The following is a 19,435-nucleotide window of genomic DNA, read 5'->3' as shown; positions in this document are numbered from 1 at the left end:
AAAACCTGCAAAACTTCCTGGTCATGGAAACTGGAAAATTCTTAGAGGAAACAACAGATTGTTTCTAGTTCTTGAAGAGCTTACTACGTATCAGAAGAAATCTCTAGGGAAAGAAAGATTTTTTTCTAGGGATTTTGAGAAGAGATCCAAAAATACGGATGGTATCGAATTGCCTTTGTATTTGGTCTTCTCACGTCAAGCAAGAGATATTTGTTCTGAATTTTTTTATCCAAATCACCTAGTCTCCTAGGAAGTAAAAATGCTCGTCAGCAGCATGCGAGAGGAAAGAGAGAAAGTAAACCTCTGCTAGCATGGCTCCGGCACACGGAAGCTGATAGTAAAGTGATCTTATCCTCAGAAAAATAGTACCATTTTATGGCTATGTCCTAGTGAAACTGGTGTGCATTAAGGTGATTAGTTTACAGGCATAGGTGGATGCTATGGATACAGACTCTGTCAATTATCTTTAAAGATTTTACATATATCTAGTTAATTTGGAAGGGTAGGACTTCTGGTCACTTACCAGAAGTCTGTCCGCTGTCGAAGATACTGAAGCCTGAATGTGCCACCATTTAATCTCAGGATTAAATAACAAATGCATTATTTCTAAAAATCTCAGTCTCTATGGTTGAAATGTGGTGATGTGATACACCATGTAAACTTCTCAATCAGTGGTGTGCAGTAAGAGAGATCTGTCAGCTGGCACTTGCACATGCGTAAATCGAACAACATAACCGCAAAAAGGGAAGCTACAGCTGCTATACTTCTGGAGGAAAAAATGTATTCCTTGTGGAATAATTTTGCAAATACTTGCACTTAATTTTTGATAAACAGACAGACTTAGTGTTTATAAACAAGAAGGTCTGACTGCAGAAGATTTAAGCGTTTAAACTGGGATGAAACAAACCACTGTTCTCATTCACAAAGAGAGATTTCAAACCAGTCACATCCTCTTATGACACTTATGCTAACATTGAGGAAAGCTTTGCAGGGATTACACCTAACCAGGAATTCTGCTACCATTTTGTTGGCTTCTTCTGTGAACAGTGATGTGTTAAAGATATATCCATAAATTGCCCCTGTCGGCCTGATGTATGTAAGAGAACAGTTTCGGTCTACTCTGGCTGGCGGCCTGCAGAGGTGCCATCTGGTATTTGGAGACCTGAAGAAGCTCTTTGAAAGGGGAGAATGCATTCTGGTTATTCACTACTGATACCTGGGAATTGCTCTGATATTTTTAAAAGGGAAGGAATAATTAAGAGCATATGTTTTCTGTGTTCTATATATGTACAAATGATGAGGAGGGAAAATGTAATCATTAAGTTTAAAGGGGAATTGAAATCACAAATCAGTGGGAAAGAAAACAACAAAAGAGAGCCAAAGTTCCTCTTTCCACACAGTGTATGATCAAGGGACTTCAGTTCCTTACCTACTAATAAATCCTGGTGTTTCCCTCCCAACACTTGAGTAGGTATTTTTATACTCTATTGGACATAAAAAATGCTCTCCACACCGTACTAAGTGATTCCACCCCACATTTCTAGTGAAAACAGGTGTGTAAAGCCTCACTCCTATGATTTTAAAGGGCTTGATCTAAGCCCACTTGACAGAGAAATCTCTTAGAAGTCCGAGAGACTTCACTCAGAATCCACATGGCTGTTGTAACTCATCTGGAGACTGGGCTGTAAAACTCCTGGTGATGGGGACTGCAAAGCTGCAAGTGGCAGTAGGTCCTGGCTGAATTTGAATTTGGTCACGCAGCCAGTGCTTAGCACACAGCCCCAGCAACAGCTCTGTAAGCTGGTAGAGCTGAGAATGAGAGATCGTGGAAGCAGAAGGAAGGTTTGCACCGCCGGCTATCCTCAGCTAAGTCTCTTCTCTCTCCCAGCCTCTCTGTCTTTCTCCACAGTGCTTGGTGCAGGGAAAGCCTTTCCTTCTTCATAGACGATAAAGATCACATAACAGCACGATAGTGCAGATCCTAGGACCAAATCTATCCCCAGAAAGTTTCTAAAAAAAAAAAAAAAAAGAAGAAGAAGAAGAAGAAAAAGAAAAAAGAAAAGAAAATTAGGGTTTACAGTCATGAATTTCAGTGGAAACAGTACTGAAGCCCAAAATGAAAGTGTAAATTCTTGAAAGCATAGTTTCAGTTAAGTGTGCCTAAAACAAGAACTGAGCACTGAGGTGCAGTTAAGTAGAACAGCTTTACAAAATTGCAGAGTACTAACATTAGCACTGATATGATGCTCCAGCATGGCTTAATTCTTATATAACGCTAGTAATTTCAGTGAAAAAACCCTCCCTTTATTCCTGGTAATGACAAAAATAGGCTTTGTAGAGGATACAGCAAAATATGCACACCATATTGATTCTACATTTTTCTCCCAGAATTTGACTATGGAGTAGTGATAGCTGTGGAATGTACAGCAAGTTTTTCAAAGCAGATCTTTTAGTATAAGTTGGCTTTTTGCCAAAGCTGCACAGCTAATCTTCTACCGTGCACTTTGTAAAGCTGTAGTAATTAACTCAATTGTTTGCTTTTTGGTCATAATCATCCTTGCTTCCTTCCCTACAGTGGGAACAGATGAAGAAGCCTAGTTCATGGATTAGGAAAAGTCGGGATCATAAAGGAAAAGAAAGACCTGAATGTCACTTCATGGAAATTATGAGAAACAGGTGAATAGGCATATTAATGGCAATATCCATTAACACACTCCTCTGAAGGTTGGGAATACAGGCAATATGTGAGAAACTCGCTGTGAAAACTCTAGAAGAACGTTCCTCTTCATTTTATTAAACTGCAACAGTTGTAAAATACCATTAATTTCCCAGGTATACAAGGGTTCATGAAGCAGTAATTGCTAATAGAATGTAAAAAATAGGTACTAGAGATTGACAGAACATAAAAACATAATGAAGTAGAAAAAAAATTGATCAGTTTCTGGTTTTCTTCAGCTGAGAATCCCGCTTCACCCCTTGAGAGAGTTCGTCAATCAGCAAACATCAAAAGCAACAGCAGTGGGAGCACGCGTTGACCGAGCTAGGTGAACCTAACTCCCTGTTCCTTTGTGGTCAGGCACAAATGACACAAGTGCAGGCAGACCTCTGTGGCAAGCAGACAAAATGGAAGACCGCAGAAAAGGTAAACAGCAAGACAGAACCAGACATAAATGATTACTGTATAGAGTCCAGACAACGAGGGAGTGCAGGGGAGCATATGAAGCGCATAGTTCGTCACAGTGCCGTGGTACCTCTTCATGCACCATGTGGACAACCCTAGGGCCCTCACTTATACATATGCATGTACATGAAGACGGGAAGACAATTTTTCCTCTATACAACAGAATACAGGTATAACTCTTAGATGATTTGCTTCTGATTCAAATCTGCAATTCTGAAACGGTGTCAATTGTCATAGCTCCATTGATTTCACTCTTTTCCATATTAGTCCAAATTTTGGGGCCTATCTTTCTTATTTAGCCCTTACTCTGGCAAAGTTCCCATCAGTAATGAATGGGAATTGTGCCTGAATATGCATGGAAGGATTAGGCCAGAACATTCAGTCTCAGCTTGAATTTCCTGATGTTTATTTGTTTTTTTGCTGAAATTTTAGTACAATTTAACTTTTCTTAATCACACCGGAAAGGAGACACTTTGGACTGTAAAAGAAAGAGCACACGCTCTGAGGATCATGTTCAACCAGAAACAGAGAAAGAAAGCGCATGAACCAAATGGGTCAGATTGCTAAAAGAAATGCTAAGTTTACTTCAAACACTGTCCTGGCCTAACTGCTGCAAACATATATACCTCTAGTGAGATATCAAGTGGGCGAGGGAGCCAAACCCAAAGCACAGCACGTCCTCCTTTCTGTGAGTCTTAGCTTCTGACAGGTTGCCGAGCTGGACGTGGAAGGGTTGTGTGCGCCTTAGCAAGTGCAAACTGGGGTTTGTAAGCTCTGGAGGAGGTGACTGGCCCTCCCCTCAGGACAGGGAGGATGCAGTAGATGTCTGCAAAAGGAGAGGGTGGAGGCTGATACCCTGTACTCCCAGCTGTCCCAGTATTGTGATTTGGCCGCTGGCTGAGATGTCCCAATGCTGTCCTCATTAATGTGTAAAGAAAGAGGTAACTGGACCGTCCCAACTTTCTTGTTATCATTTCAGTTTGTCTCATCCCCATGTAACATCCTGAGCTCGGTGTTTACCATTGCTGCTGTCCTTTAAGTTACTGACAGAACCTATACTTTTTTCTGTAGGAGCATGTTCTCTCTTCAGCCTTGTATATTTTCCTTCTCCTGGCATAGTGTTTTTGAGAGTTTTTTCCTAGATGAGTATCACAGTAATTCGGAAAGCTTTTTTCAGCTTTGCTGCTGAGTTGGCTTGACTTCAAAATAATATTTTCAGTAATGTGCATATGAACTCTCATACTGAGAGAGAGCGAGATTATATGAATACAAGATGAGCTGCACCAGATTAGACTAAGGGTCTGTTGACATTAGAATCCTCTCCCCGACTGCAGCACTTTAGGGAACAGTTTAAGTCTAGACAAGTGTCATGCATACTATCCTAAAATCTCAGAGATGCAACTCAGAAGTTTCCGGAGATGGAGGTGGTACCCTTGTGCTGTTTTAGAGCCTTGGGATTTTATTCCAGAGTTTCTTCCACATGAAAATTTTCAGCATGCACTGTATTGTTATGGCGTTCCTCTGCTTAGGTACACACTCTTGGCTGAAATATCACCTCTTGAACCAGGTCCTACTATTTTCATTCAATGACTCTTATTCTTGGCACTGGAAACGATAGTGAAGTTACTTCCTACTCATCATGTCTATTGTTCTTATGACTGACTATCTGTCATATTCTTCTGCCCATCACATTTCTTTTCAGTTCTCTCTTTTCCAAGCTGAAGATCATTTACTGTATGAAAGTAGTATTTTTCATGAGTATCATAGTATTCTAATGTGTATCGAACATACTCGCTATTCATGAGTGATACTAAAACTATGTGAATTTTAATGAGGAAGTTACAGCCCTGGAGACTAGAGTCCCTTCTTACCTGCAGAGTCACACTTTTCCTGAGAGCTTCAGCTGCAATATGGAGGAACCACTCCATGTGCCTCTCTCTGACTCCTTAATCTTTGTTACCTCCGGAAACGACACCGAATGTAAGTCCTTCATCAGCAAAGCACTTTCCAATGTTTTTCAGATCCTTTTTATAAGTTCTTGGGGACTGTTTGATGCAGGGAACAGAGCTTATACAAATTTATTCTCATTCTGCAAGTGCACGGTCCTACTTTGCTGAGCTAGGGGAAAAGAGCCTGTGAAATACAAATTCACAATGAGCATCAGCTCTGCTGTGTAAGTAAGCTGAGCTAAGGACTGCGCCAATGTCTTTGTGTTTCCATGCCGTAACATACAGGAAGTTTTGAAATAGGAACCTGGAAGAAAGTGTCTACCAAAATTGTTTTCCAATTGTGTCAGCCTAATTGTGAAAAAAAAAAAAAAAAACTAAACAAGCTTCTCCCTACAGACCTTGCCTGTATCTTCTGTCCTGTTATATCAGAGCTTTCAAAGCCTCAAGTCTCCCTGCAGTTGAATCTAGATTTTATGATCAAAGACTACCATCCATAGTTCTCTCACATTTTAGATCTGCCCAGGTCTTTACAAAAATCACATGGCACACACTTTGGGGTATAGAATATGGTAAAATGCACTTACTTTAGCATGAATGTACTAGGCCAATGACAGACTTTCTGCTCATGGGCAAAATGTTACACGAACTCTCAAGACCGTAGCTTAAAAGTATATTCAACATCTGCTGTGCAGACGGAGACCAGCAGATGTTTTGATTTTGCCTACCTTTTTTTTTTTTTTTAATCTTGGAAGCTAGCCATATGATATTCTTAGTGTGCGTTGAATTTGACCGCAAGTGAAGATGAAATTCCTATGACTAAACTTTGTGATTCTCTGAGTAGTGCAAAGCAATATGAATCTTGTTTTTCTTTTTTTTTTATAGCTTGAACTAATAACCCATAACTTGGATCGTTCAAATGCTTGTTTGCTCTGCTGAAGACTCAAACACCCATCTCCTTTACAAACCTCTGCCTGAAAGTAGAAAATTTTGGCAGAACCACTCCTCTCCTCCTACGTAATAATCTTTTCCGAAGTCATGTGGACAGACATTTTGCCCTCATTTAAGGGCCATGTACTCTCCTCAGTCTGTGTCAGAACTCCCAGAGGTGTCAATGGGATTTGCATGTATAAATCAAAACTGACTGCCCTCGATCTGTGCGTGTTTAAACAATTTATGTGGGAAGTCTGAGCTGCAAGTTTCTAGCACTGAACATTTCATCTAAAACTAACTACAGCCAGTGAATTACTACTATTCAAAAGGACTGCAAAGTCTATCTCATCTTTTTAATGTTAAAACAAGCGATAGTTTATTTAAAAGATGAATCTCTTTCTCTTTCTCCTTTTTTAAGAATACTATTACTTTTACAGAAAATTCTTCATTTCCTCCACGCACATCGTTTCGCGTTCTGTTTGCGCTGAGGCCTGAAACGTCAGAAAAAAATCATACAGTTTTTAAGGCGAGCATCTGGAGTGCCTAGCTCTGGCACCTCAGTATTCAATGTAAAGCACATCCTGCTCACCTCTCCATGCTCCCCTCAATGCTGCCACGAAAAAAACACTTGCTAGTCAGCGATTGCTGAGGCAGCATGTTCCAGGAACGTGTCCCGCTGTAGGGAGCTCGAAATGGCAGGCCCTGCTCTGCAGCAGGACTGTATTCCTGCCTGGTCTCTGTCACGGTTTGGCAGCACTGAATGAAAAACTTAGCTAGAGCTGTAGGTAGGGAAGGTGCTGACAGTGGCGCAGTCCTGGGAGGAGAAGTTTCTCAGGGATGCAGGGACACCTCACGCTCCAGCACTCGGGAGCTGCCCTGTTCTTCCTTCCAGAAGGTGCAGGAAGAAGGAGGAAGAAACTACTGCCCTCATCCCCTTCTTCCTCTTCCTCATCCCTTCCTAAAATGGCCGGGCCCCTTTCCTTTACACCACGCAGACTTTGGACGCCACCTACCAGTGACCGTCCTCAGGGCACTTCTCCCCTAATACTCTATTAATGTTTCCCCAGGAGGCAGATTTCAGAGGTCATTTTCTGGCAAAGCAAGTATTTCTTCTCCCATTCTATAAATAACATCTCTGCAAGCTTCATCCCTCACACAGAGTCCTAAACGTCCCCTGCCGAAATACTGCCTGACCCCTGCAATGGGAAGTGGACAGTAGAGAGTAATCTTGCACCATTGCCTAGGGCTGAAATGGAAGGAGGAAGCAGGTTATGCTAGCTTTGTACCGTCCGAGTTTTCTCCAATGCTCCTCTGAGCATAAAGACTCAGAATATGCCTAGAAAACATTACGCTCATATTTCTGCTCTTAATCTGTCATTTTATCTCTAGTTTAGATAAAATTTAGAATGCAGAAGACTCAATGTTTCAGTTGTGGCTGTGTAACCACTGTGGTACGCAATCACTAGCACAACATCTTTACAGTGAACAAAAATGACCTGCATTCCTCCAAAAATTGTAGGGTGTCCGATACTGTGGCGTTGTCTCTGCAGGCATGAATTCTGTGTGGGTTGAGCAGAAAGATGCACTCAGTGCAGCTGTATTTGGGGGAACATGATGGGGGGGAATATAATGCTTTTCTTTTCCATATTTGGAGAGATGCTTGGCCATGTTTCATTGAGTAATACAACCAAAAAGCTATTTGGCTAAAGGACAGCAACCCTCAGACTGTTTGTTTGCAGAAGGGTTTTTAACAGGGGGTAAAGATTCCCCTTTTGTTTAGTAAGCACAGTGGTGTTAAATGACCATATGATCTTGTGGGGAGACAGCAAAGAATTACGGGAATTCACGAAGTCTGTGGATTTTATCATGACAATTAAAGAGATAGAGGAATGTGACTGTAAAAGTAGTGGAAGCGCTAGTCTCAAGCTTTCCTTGTCAGGACGGGTCAACCCTGCAGCCCTCTTCCGTCACATCACAGAGACAGTTTATTCACAAGGTCCAGCGTTTTTTGTTACCTGCTGGTTTGTAATGGAATAGAGTCACTGCCCAACACCACGTTCTTGGGCACGCTGGCACCAGGAGCCACAAGAAACCTGTGTTATCTGTACAAGTAGTAAAAGCCCAGGGAAGATATTCTGACCTTCAGGGATGCTCAAAGTGGGAAAGACTCCTGCCCGCCACTTCCCCATCTGCTACAGATCAGTGTGGAGCAAAGTACAAATCATATGCATGAATACAACAGGGAAAAGACTATCAAAAGCACAGGGCTTAAGCGTATCAACATGGCAAGGATTTGCAATGAGCTGGCAGACAGGCTTGGAGAAGGCAATTTCATTACAACGGAGATTTCCAGTGGAAATGGTGCTTTCAGAACAGCTTGGTGGACAAAAAGAACATACAGTGAACAAAATTCCCGCTGCTTACACGGACTCCACTGCCTCCATCCATTCCAATACGACCTTGACTCCTGCAAGCGCAACCATGGATAAAATACCTGCCTGAAGATTTCATAGGCTGAATCCAAGATTTTAGGATTCAGTTTATTTCAGAAATTAGAGTTCTATGGTTCTCTCAGTTCAGAGGACAGGAACACACTTTAGTGCTTTCAATGTGTTCTCACCCCTTGCCCATTGGCATTGGATCACGTTTATTATAGAGGTTGATGCTAACTTTTCATAGTGTCTTATAATCCCTTAATTAGGGTCTCTTGCCTGCATAACTAGGACGAATCCTCGTGATATTAACTGGAGTTACACCTGTCACATACAAGAGAACACGTAAGGAGAGTCAGTCACTACTTACAGCTCACTGATCATTTCTGAAGTCTTTTACATGCTGATTATCCGTGGGTTTAATGGAAATTTCCCCTTATCACTTCAATTTTCCTGGATTTTGGTTCATTTCAGTAATGTGCTATGGTCTTCATCTTGCAGGCATCCACAGTCAGAGCTTAGCTCATCACCTACTTACTCCTTTTTTACTGTGAACTGTGTGACACACGTATTTACATCTTGTGTTCATGACTTGACTCTGCTGTCCTTACTCATGCACATACAGCTTTCCGTTGAACCAATAAGGGCTTCTGCGCAGAATGACTGCAGGAGCTGGGTGACCGAGGAGAATACGAATTTTCAGAAACCGTTTTTCAGGGATTAATTTATAATCGTGCTGCCACTTTGAGGGTTTTCAATTCTGACAAGGTTACTAGGACTGAAATTAACTGCTGTGCTTACACAGCTAGTCACACCTTATTGCTGACGCTCATGCTGGCAGCATACGAAAACTCACGATCAACATGAATTGTTCTTCCTTTGCTGAAAATGTTTCTAATGCATTCTCCGTTCCTTTCCTTTTCAGTCTGAAAATGTGTGGCATTTATAAATCTACAAATGATTAGCGTCAGGAAAACATACAGGCAAAACAAGGGAACTGATAGTTACCTCTCCCATAAACTAAACTGGCCTACAGGAAATTACCTGCAGAGTGCAACCTGAACGCTCAGGTTTAACAGAAACACAGAACTGCAACTACTCACTTCAGTGAGGAGCAGCTAACTCCTAACGCAGAAACCGGGCACTTCCTCCATCTCAGCCTCCTCTTCTTGGTTATACTTTCCCGTTTCCCTTTTCCCTTGGCTATAGCGTTCTTCCTACTGGGCTGTGCAAAGACTGTCATGATCTCTAACGTAGCAGAAAGTAGCGGAAGGCTGTTGTAAGTTACGCCAGGGGTGTTGCTCAGACCACAGGGAGTGCAACTGGGGCATCACTTCTTTCATCCTGCAGAGAGCAAGCGAGCAAATCTATTTGCTGAGGATCTCCGTGGCTGCGGCAACTTTTGGCTACCTCTTTTTAAGACAGCCTTCTGCTTGCCTGTTCCTACAACGGGAAGGCAGAGTAGCCCAGGCGTGCAGACTGAACATGTGGCAGCCTATGCTTTGCTGTCACAAAGCAGTTTAACCGACCCAACCTGCATCAGCTGCACATCCTTCAGTACCAAAACTCCTCTTTACATATACTTCTGTAAGAGTGTCTGATTGCTACTTTCAAGTGCTATGAGGCAAAAGTACGCCTAAGAAACGAATTTAAGTGAGGCACTTAGACCACTACAGAAATGTAAAATCATCCTGGAACCTCATGCCTGATTTCTCCAATTCAATAATATCCTTTGTCATTTAGCCTCTTGTCATTTGCAGGGGAATCTGAGCAGTGACGGAAAGGCAAAGGAGCAGTATTGGATCGATTTTCCATCCGTAGACACCCCAGTGAAGAAAGACTAAATGCAGCCATTGAAGTTAAACGCAGGGTTCGCCTTGCACCAGCGTGCCTGCGTTATTTCACAGCTCTGTGAAGCGGCAACGGAGAGCAAACAAAAGCAGAGGGCAGGCGGCAGGTTTACGCGGCTCATCCGCTTCGGGGCGATTTTTCCCAGAGCGAGAGCGCCTGCTTGAAACGGAGCTGTTAAGCTAGAGCAGCGGCGGATGCCGCCTTCGGGGGGGCTAAAGCGAGTTATCGCCGCTCCGCAGCCTGGGGCATGCGGTGGGCACAGAGTGGGGGGGGGGGGGGGGCAGGAGGTGCCTCTGCCTGGCTCGCAGGGTGGCGAGGGGGGGGACAGAGGGGCAGCGCCCGGCCCTCTCCCAGCGGCTTCGCACCTCTCGCCGCCGCCGCCGCCAACTCGCTGCCCGCCAAGCCCGCCAAGCCCGCGAGCGGCAGCGGCCCGGCTCTTGTGTCCCCCGACCCGGCCGCCCGCACACGCTCACCCCCACGGCCCCCCGCCACGTGTGTCCGAGGCCGGCGGCAGCCCGGGAGGGGACCGCTTTGGCTTTTGGGGCCACCGAGGAGGAGGAGGGTGGGGGGTAGGAGGTGGGTGCCCCCCCCCCCCCACATCTATACACACAGATCTATACACACAGATCTATACACACAGATCTATACACACACATCGCCCCCCGCCCCGCGGCGGCGCGGGGTTTCGGCAGGGCGCGTCCCGGGCGGGAGAGCCGTCGGGGCCGAGCCGGGGCGGGCGGCGCGGCGCTGGGGGAAGCGGGGGGCCGGCCGAGAGGGGGGCGTGCGGGAGGCCGCGCCTCAGGCGCGGGGGGGAGGCGTCTGCGGCGCGTCCCGCTCGCCGCGCCGGCGATTAAAGGGGCGCCGCTACCTGCGGGGCCGCGGCAGGCAGGCGGCGGCCGCCGAGCGCAGCGCAAGCGCTGAAGCGCGGAGGGCGCCGAGCCGCTCTGCACCGCTGCCCGCCCGCCATGTGGCCGCTGGCGGCTCTGTGCTGCTGGTGGCTGCCGCTGTCGCTGTGGCCGGCGCCCGGCCGGGCGGGCTCGGCGCCGGGCGCCTTGGCCCGCGGCGGCGCCGCCGCCTTCGCCTCGGCGGCTTTGGCGCCGCCGCCGCCGGCCGCCACCGAGAGCCGGGTGGAGAGGCTGGGCCGCGCCTTCAAGCGCCAGGTGCGGCGGCTGCGGGCCGGCAGCGGGCGGCTGGAGCTGGTCTTCCTGGTGGACGAGTCGTCGAGCGTGGGGCCGGCCAACTTCCTCAGCGAGCTGCGCTTCGTCAAGAAGCTGCTCTCCGACTTCCCGGTGGTGCCGGCGGCCACGCGCGTCGCCATCGTCACCTTCTCCTCGCGCAGCAACGTGGTGCCGCGCGTGGACTACATCTCGCGGCGGCGGCCGCAGCAGCACAAGTGCGCCCTGCTGGGCCGCGAGATCCCCGCCATCGCCTACCGGGGCGGCGGCACCTACACCAAGGGCGCCTTCCAGCAGGCCGCGGTGAGCCGGCCGCGCGGCGCGGCATGGCGTGGCGTGGTGGTGGTGGTGGGATCTGATGGGGTTGCGGGGCCGTGGGGTGGGATGCGGGGGCCGCGGCTTGGGGCCCGTGCGTGCGCGCTGTCACCCGGCCGGGATGGCCTTGTTCCTCGGCAGCGGGACGGGGGGTGCCCGGTCGCCGTCGGGGGTGTCGTCGTACTGCCGCCGGGTGAATGTTTGAATTGCTGCTGGCCAGCAAAGGTGCTCTTAAGGCCATGTGTGTACCAGTAAGTCGAAGCAGGTCCCGGAGCGTTTCTGGGGCGCCGTGACACGCTCGCCTGTCGCGCCCAGTTGTCGTGCAGTCCCATGGCACACGTGCTGTCCTAGCAGCTCCCGGGGCATCTGCTGGCGCTCGAGGGCGCCGGAGGTTTCCAGCAGGCAGCCGGGGGCAGCCGATGTCCTCTGGAAGCGGCCTCACGAGGACGGAGCCAGGCTGCTCGCTGCCGTTGGCCTCTGTGCCGGGAGCGCGCCCAAGGCACGCGTGATATGTCCTGCTCTGGGCACAGCCGCTGTGCCCTGTGTCCGAGCGCCTCGTCTGCCTCGCTCGGGAGATCCTTTGCAGCCCCGTTGGGAGTAGCTGAAGGAGGAGGTGCAGACGAGTGCGGGAGGTGCGTCGGTGCTGGGCTTGGGCAAAGATTATTCTCCTCTTCGCGTTTGGCAGGAGACAGGAAGAGTATTTCCCACCGTGCCCCGAGTGGCACATAGAAATCCCTCTGTAAGAAATCACAACTGAGCGTGAGATCTTCCGTTGTGAAATCCAGCTTTGGTATGGATGAGCTCTCGGGGAAGCTGTGTGCAGTAAGTTAGAGAAACGAGTTAAAAATAATGACTGTATGAACAAAACATGTGCTGAAAAAATGCAGCCTATTTTGTTCGATATGCAGTCCTGACTAATCATACCTTTGAAAGTGAATAAACGAAAATTGAGTTCAGAAACCTACCATTGAGCGTAATGAGCCCAGCTAAATCCTGGGTTAGTGCACCAGAGTCACTGCCGTTTCACACGGAGGTCTCCTAAGAACTTGGGAAGGGTCGACTTCACATAATGGCACAGGCAGCTGCGACCAAGTTACGGGTTCATGCTGCTTGCTGGCTCTTGGTTAAAGATACTGTGGTTTTGTGCTGTTTGCCTTCTTACTGTGAGATTACAACTCTGGGGGGATACTCTCCATTCTAGGGACTGTTCTGTGTTTAAAATGCCACTTTTGGAATAAATTTAGAAAAGTATTTTAAGTAGAACAAAATTAGTGTTCCCTCCGGACTCCTATACTGCAGTCCTTTGTTTTTAAAAGTCTCTTCTTAAAACTATAATTATTTTTTCCTTTCACTTTCCTAAAATATCTCATTTTTCTTCTTGTGCTTTAACGTGAGGCTTCTTCTGCTTCTAAGCAGAATTCTCTGCTTCTTTTTCAAAGCAAAAAGTGCCTACTAAACTTGACAAACTCCTGGAAATAGTATCAGCTGTGTGTTGTGCTATCAGAAAAGTAAGGCAAGTAGATCATGACAGTAAACCGCACGCTTGAATCTTTGTGCAGCACTCTTCATTGGTAGGTCTTAAAGTGACTGATTCAAGTCTGTGTCATTATCCCTGTTCTGCAGTAAAACTGAGGCAAGAGAGATAAGTGACATCTCTAGGGTCCTCTGGCCAGCTGGTGCCTGACCTGGGAACAGGATGTAGCAAATGAACAGGAGCAACATTTATTTAGCAGTTACTCGAGTCTGTCTGTCTCGACCTGTGGCAGCAAAACCGTTCGTTTCACATCCCCTGCGAGCAACACTGTGCAGTTTAATGTGCTGTTTCGTTTCTATGCTGTATCCAGCTTCTTTCAAAAAACAAGGGGATTCTCCTTGGCTCTATAGTTGTTTATCCTCTCCGGAGGTGTTTTGTCGAGAGGTTTATTGCAGATTTTCTGTGTTTTGTCGAGGCTTACCTTTGCCATGTGAACCACGTCTTGACAGATACCTAGCAGATTAAAGATGAGTTCTCAAAGGTAAACAGGAATACGAAGGGTGTGCTACAGGCAAGGGCCAGGGATAAAGCCCAGATGAAGAAGGCAGCGCTGCTGTCAAAGTTCAGTTGGGGGACCTGGTTCTGGATTTCGTACGACACTCAATCTATTCTCTGACATTAAAAAGCCTGACACTTGTATTACCTCTCTCAGCAGTTAAGTGTTAAAGAGTTTCTGCTGCGACGTGCTTTTCTCCAGAGCTCTTTGGTCACTGGATCTTGTAGCTTGGCCGAATAGCCTCAGTATGAGACAAAAGTGGATTTGAGCACTCTTGGTAATATTGCTTGGTAAAACTTCAAGTGTCCTGAGCGTGGTACAGAACTTAATTGCAGATTCGAAAAAAAACAATGCATTTTGCCTCATATTAGTTTGTTCAGGAAAGAGATCTGCTGCTGCTACATGTGCCAGAAACTTCTTACGCTAGCTTCAAATTGCAGGAATTTGATGGCGAGTTTGTCGTGCTTGCCAGTTAAAGCCTCCCAGTGAAGGAAATTTTTTTTAAGCTTCGATTCTGACAATCAGCTTTAATAACATTTCGGGGTCATTTTTATTTAGACATATTTTCACAGTTATGTTCATCTCTGCACATACTAGAATGTTTTCAAATCTAATTTTACCAAATTTAGGTTTTGCATCTTCAAGAAATATTTACTGTTCACACTTTCCCTGCTCCTTAGCAAAATTTAATGGCCTACAGGGCTAACCTTCTAGCTGGTGTAACTTCTTCTTTATATTCGACTGGAGTTTGTAGGAAGATTGTGGTTTTCACTTTGATAGCTAGCCTGTGAGGCGGAATAGAGTACTAGAAAATGGGTACGAAATCTATTTGAAGAGTGCCATTCAAACCCTCCGTATTCTGTTTCTAAAACAAGATGATGGCAATAGGCCACTTGGACGTAACATAACATAAATTACAGTCTGCTTCATTACTCTTCTTGCTAATGTAAGGTCAGAGTAAGTAACTGTTGTTGCAGATGTTTTTTTCTGTGCCTTAAATTCCTAACATGTTAGTACTGACTGTGAAATATAAGACGCTACAGTTCTTACCTGACATCTGAACGCTATAGTACGGGTAAGAGTGAGAGTGTATTCGGTGGTAACTTCCATGCAATAAAATCAAATGTGGCTTGCAGTATGGGTATATCTTTAGTGGTACCTTGCGCAGTTAACTTTAAAAAGGGAAAGAGCCATGGCATGAAGTTGCTTGTGTCTCGGTTTAAGATCCACAAAACATCCTGAAAAGGATGTTCATAGATGTACCTTGAGACAGTTTATCTTGTTTGTTTAGGTTGTACCTCATAGGAAAAAATAGATATGGAGTTACGTAAAACATTTATCATAGTAAAATATCTATAATGACGTTTGTTTAAAGATTCCAACTTCTGCTCACGTTCAGCAGTCTTTCTTCTAAGGAACGTGTAGGTAGGAGTAGTATAAGGAAGAGAGAAAAGCGTAACTTTTTCAAAACTGTTTGGCTCCAGTTTTTCACACAGTGTGTTGATGGGCAGCGCAAAGCTAGGTGCAGTGCAGGTTAAGACGGTTGCTTAGCGCGTTTCGGAAAGCTGCAGAGCTGCTCTGACGGCGGAGGAGGAACTGAAGTTACTGCTGCTTTTTAGGTGACGTGCTTAAAGCCTGAAGAGCACAGCAGTGTGAAGCGCTGAGTTTCCCCACTGTAGGCATCTGATACTGTCCACTCCAAGGACTCAGCACCCTGCAGAGCTAGATACAAGGGTGTTCTGATTGAAGCTGCTGTTGCACCTGGTGGGAGGGTGGGTGTTCATTTCTTGTCCGGTCAGTTGTGAAATTGAAATGGGAGGCTGCCACGCAGCAGTGGTTGGTTAATGGTGTACTTTCTTCCCTGCACCCCCAGACTCTGGCCTTCGTCACAGTTCGCAAATGTGCCGGGAGAGAAAAAGAGTGCTCCATCTTTATTGATGGGCAGTTTTTATGTCCTGACGCTGCTCTGCCTGTCGTGGGTAAAAAAAGATGAAAATAGAGATAGTTTAAACTACTCCATGTAGTAGCGTCTTGACAAAATCAGAATAGCAGCTTATAAGAACACAGACGTTTTTCTGTCTTCAAATGTAAGGAAAACGGGACATTTTCCTCTTGTACTGGACTTGAAGTTGTAGCTGGGCAGTGCTGCTGAGTCGAAGCCATATGTAGACCGCCTTAAATGGATAGGTTAAATGTTAGAAGCAACCTGGCGATGCAGTAGCTGAGAAAGGCCTTGGGAGGAGCTCTGTGCTACTACTGTGGTAGTTCTTATGTTAAAAAGCCAGGTTTTTTTGCTTTTGTAATCCAGCTTCACTCCATCGAAATTGGTGATTTCTATAAATCAAAGATCTGTCACAACACCTACAGATCTAAATGACACGTTTTCTGCTTCTGACTGCATCTGGTCTTCAAAAACAAAATCTGGCTTTTGTATCTAACCTGATCTTGAGGGAGCATGACAATTAGCCGACCAGTATGTCAAATTCAGTGTTCTGTTATCATCCAATTAACAAACATGAAAAAACTGGCCCTGAAAAGAATGTAAGCACATAGCAATTTAGGATAAACAACTCAAATGCTTGCTTAATGCTTGTTTAAAAAAGTAATGATGGCTTTGTTTCTTCTGTATGTCAAAAGCACAAGAAAGTTCAGGATGCAACGTTGCTACCCATTAGGATAATTGGCTTCTAATTTCAATGCACTTTCAGATTCAGAATCTCATTTTGAAATTATAACAAAAAAATAGTTGAAGCAAAACAAAGCGGAAAACTTTGCAAATCAGGTAAGTGATTTTAAACTTTTTTATGTAAAGGTAGTACCTTCTCACTCAGAAGATCTGCTGTGCATTTATAGTCGTGTATGTCGTCTGTTTACCAAAAACGTGTTTATGAATTTTTATTCCTATGACTGCTGAAGAATCAGCAGCTAATAATGAATCAGCAACAGATTCCATCCTATCTCTGTTATTGCGATCTGAGTATCTAGTGACATCTTTGATCAGTTAGAGCTGATGGATTGACACATACAGTGCGCCTCTGTGAGCTCTCGTGTGATCTTGGAGTCTGCATTAAAGATTACGCTGACAAACCTGAAGTCAACCTAGTTTACCTTTGTGGTCACCTTTAAAATTGCACAGTTAGTAGTTAACAATTACTGAGCAAATTGGGATGGAGTTCTTGTCAGTCATGATTAGCGTCAGCTCTAAATCATCAGTTTTAATTGGTGTAGAGCAGGTAAAAAGTACTCATCCTGCAAACTGCAGTCTTGCGTAGGATTTGCTCGCAAGATTAATACAGCAGGGTCAGAGGCAGGGAACACGTCTGTATATTGGTCACTGTCTTCAGCCCTAGCCCAAAGTGGGACTACCTTAAGAAGTTATTGAGTAGTTCATTTTTTTTCTCTGACTTTTCAGCCAGGACTGGCAAAAAGTGCTCTGTTTAGCATCTTATATGGGGCTAAGTGGAGATGAGATTTTGCTTGGTGAAGACCTGTTACTTAGAAGTTGGTCTGTTTGTGTCCTCAGAATTGTCACCTGTATTTTGCTCTAAGCAGAAGTGATTTGGAAGTCTGGTATTTAGCAGATCAGCCATTTATTATCTTCCCTTTGAGTTAAGTGTAATCCATTTTTACAAGGCCAAAAGCACGTGCCATCCAAGAAGCACAGAAGGATACTGCTAAGCTACCCTTTTGCCTGTTCAACCAGGCAAAGGGGGCTAATCAGTGCAAAGTACGAAAGAGACATAACCTGGTTCCAGGCACAGATTGAAGTCTTCGGCCTGGGAATCTTACCCCGTTTAGAGACCACCTGTAGGGTCATTCTTTAGGAGCAGCATCTCCATATGGCGGTTATGAGTTAGGTGTGCCAAATCTATTTCTTCAGGTGTCTCCCTCTCCACTGCGTATGTGGGGTGTTGTGGATACATAGATACGCCACCTAACCTAAGACCTTGAATTGAAATAAAGCTCCCACTTTATCTCCTTTATTCTCCGTGTTCTTCCTCCTCCAGTATATCTAGAAGCAAGCGTACTTGGTAGTTCTGATCAAAAAAAAAAGAAAAAAGCATCACTCTTTATTAATTTCCAGTTGACTATCTGATTTCTAACTGTACTTCTAGAATTTTAAGACTGAAAAGATCATGGAGTGATCCCTTTGGTGATGCTACGTAGGACGGAGTTGAATGATGCTGTGAGCAGCAAGGGCCAAATCTTCAGATGAGCTCAGATTTACTACCTCTCCCATCTGCTTGGAGCAGGAAATGCCATGCATGCACTTTGAGAAGCAGAGAAACTATTAGAGTGTTTTAAGAGCGATCCCAAGGAAATGTGCAACCGCCCTATATATTTTACTAATGCCATGTATTCTTCTGAGGTGTTGGAAATTACCTGAAGTAAGCTCCTCATTTGTATTATAGTGACCCTTTCATTTTGAGCCGTTCCACTTGTGTTGGTGTATTCTAGCCATGGTGATGCTCTGAAGTTATTAAGTGCTAAGTAGTAAAGATAGGATGGACAGGGTGAGAGATATGATAAACTAAGGCAAAAGGCACCATTTTCCGGAAAAAAATGGGCAGCCACAGGAGAGCTTAGTCCTCTCAGCATAAGCAAAGGTGTTCTGTTTCTCTCATTGCTGATGAATTTGGCACCACCAGCTAGGGAACTTACATTACCAGGTTGTTGTTCCTTGTCTCGCCTTCCTGTAGCTGCCTCAGCAGGTTTCCATGGGCTGCAGAAAGCTGATCTAATTCTAAGCCCTAGAGGCCATACGATCAGAGCACATCTGGGCATTTCTTGTGACTTCTAGCCCTACAACCTGCTGAGAGGGGTGTTCCTGCCTAGGAAGACCTGCACTGTGCCATGTACTGCAGCCTTCCTGACCTGTCCAGTAAACTAGCTGTGTCTGAAGTAAGGAAGAGAGGAGGTCTGGGAATGCAGAGAGGGAGTGGTGTACCAACATCCACTGCGGTGCGTATTTGCTAAGGAGAGCCTCTACTAGAAGGCGCAGTCGTCATTTACAGCCTAGTATCACAAAGCCCGTTTCACCAGTGCAACATATGGAGGCAGAGAAAAGGTGAGAAATGTGATGTTGCTGCAGGAATTAGCACAGATCTCACTGATGAAATAGCAGAGCTAACAGACAATAAAGGAAGCTTTTCTGAAGCAACGTTACGGTAACTGGGTGATCTTTTCACAAATATTTTAGGGATAGAGATTGCTCTTCTTAGGAACACCTTTCTCTGTCTTCTACTCCTCTCGCAGAGCCTTTACTAGAGGGGTCTGTCACCAAATACAATGTGTCCCACCCTGTCCTTTAAAGTTAGCACCTTCACAGAGGAATGAGTCTTATAAAGTGCTTTGCCACAGAGACACAACAGAAAACTATTAAGCAATTTGTATGTAGAGTAGGAAATAAAGTCCAGGCGTTACAATTTTCAAGAGGTAAGGAGGAAAAAAAAAATTTTTTTAACTAATTCACTTGATTTATGAGAGGCCTTTTCAGCACAATACATCATATTTAGCAATAATTCCTGACACAAGCATCAGCATTAATATTTTGTTTGTAATACCTTTTGCA

The 19,435-nt window shown here is 45.3% G+C and overlaps 1 protein-coding gene across 2 annotated transcripts in view; it reads left to right on the top strand.

Moving 5' to 3' along the window:
• Nucleotides 1-11,308: 11,308 nt before the first annotated feature.
• The window catches only part of SVEP1 (sushi, von Willebrand factor type A, EGF and pentraxin domain containing 1), a 132,069-nt gene continuing 123,942 nt past the window's right edge, over nt 11,309-19,435 (top strand). Inside the window, exon 1 of one of the 2 annotated variants that reach the window (XM_068927879.1) lies at nt 11,309-11,821. In XM_068927879.1, coding sequence (XP_068783980.1) covers nt 11,309-11,821 — 513 coding nt within the window. The remainder of the gene's footprint in view (nt 11,822-19,435) is intronic. The other variant, XM_068927881.1, reaches the window with a different exon arrangement.

Source organism: Struthio camelus, chromosome Z, assembly GCF_040807025.1.
Source record: "Struthio camelus isolate bStrCam1 chromosome Z, bStrCam1.hap1, whole genome shotgun sequence".
NCBI lineage: Eukaryota > Metazoa > Chordata > Aves > Struthioniformes > Struthionidae > Struthio > Struthio camelus.
This window is presented reverse-complemented; position numbering and strand designations above follow the sequence as displayed.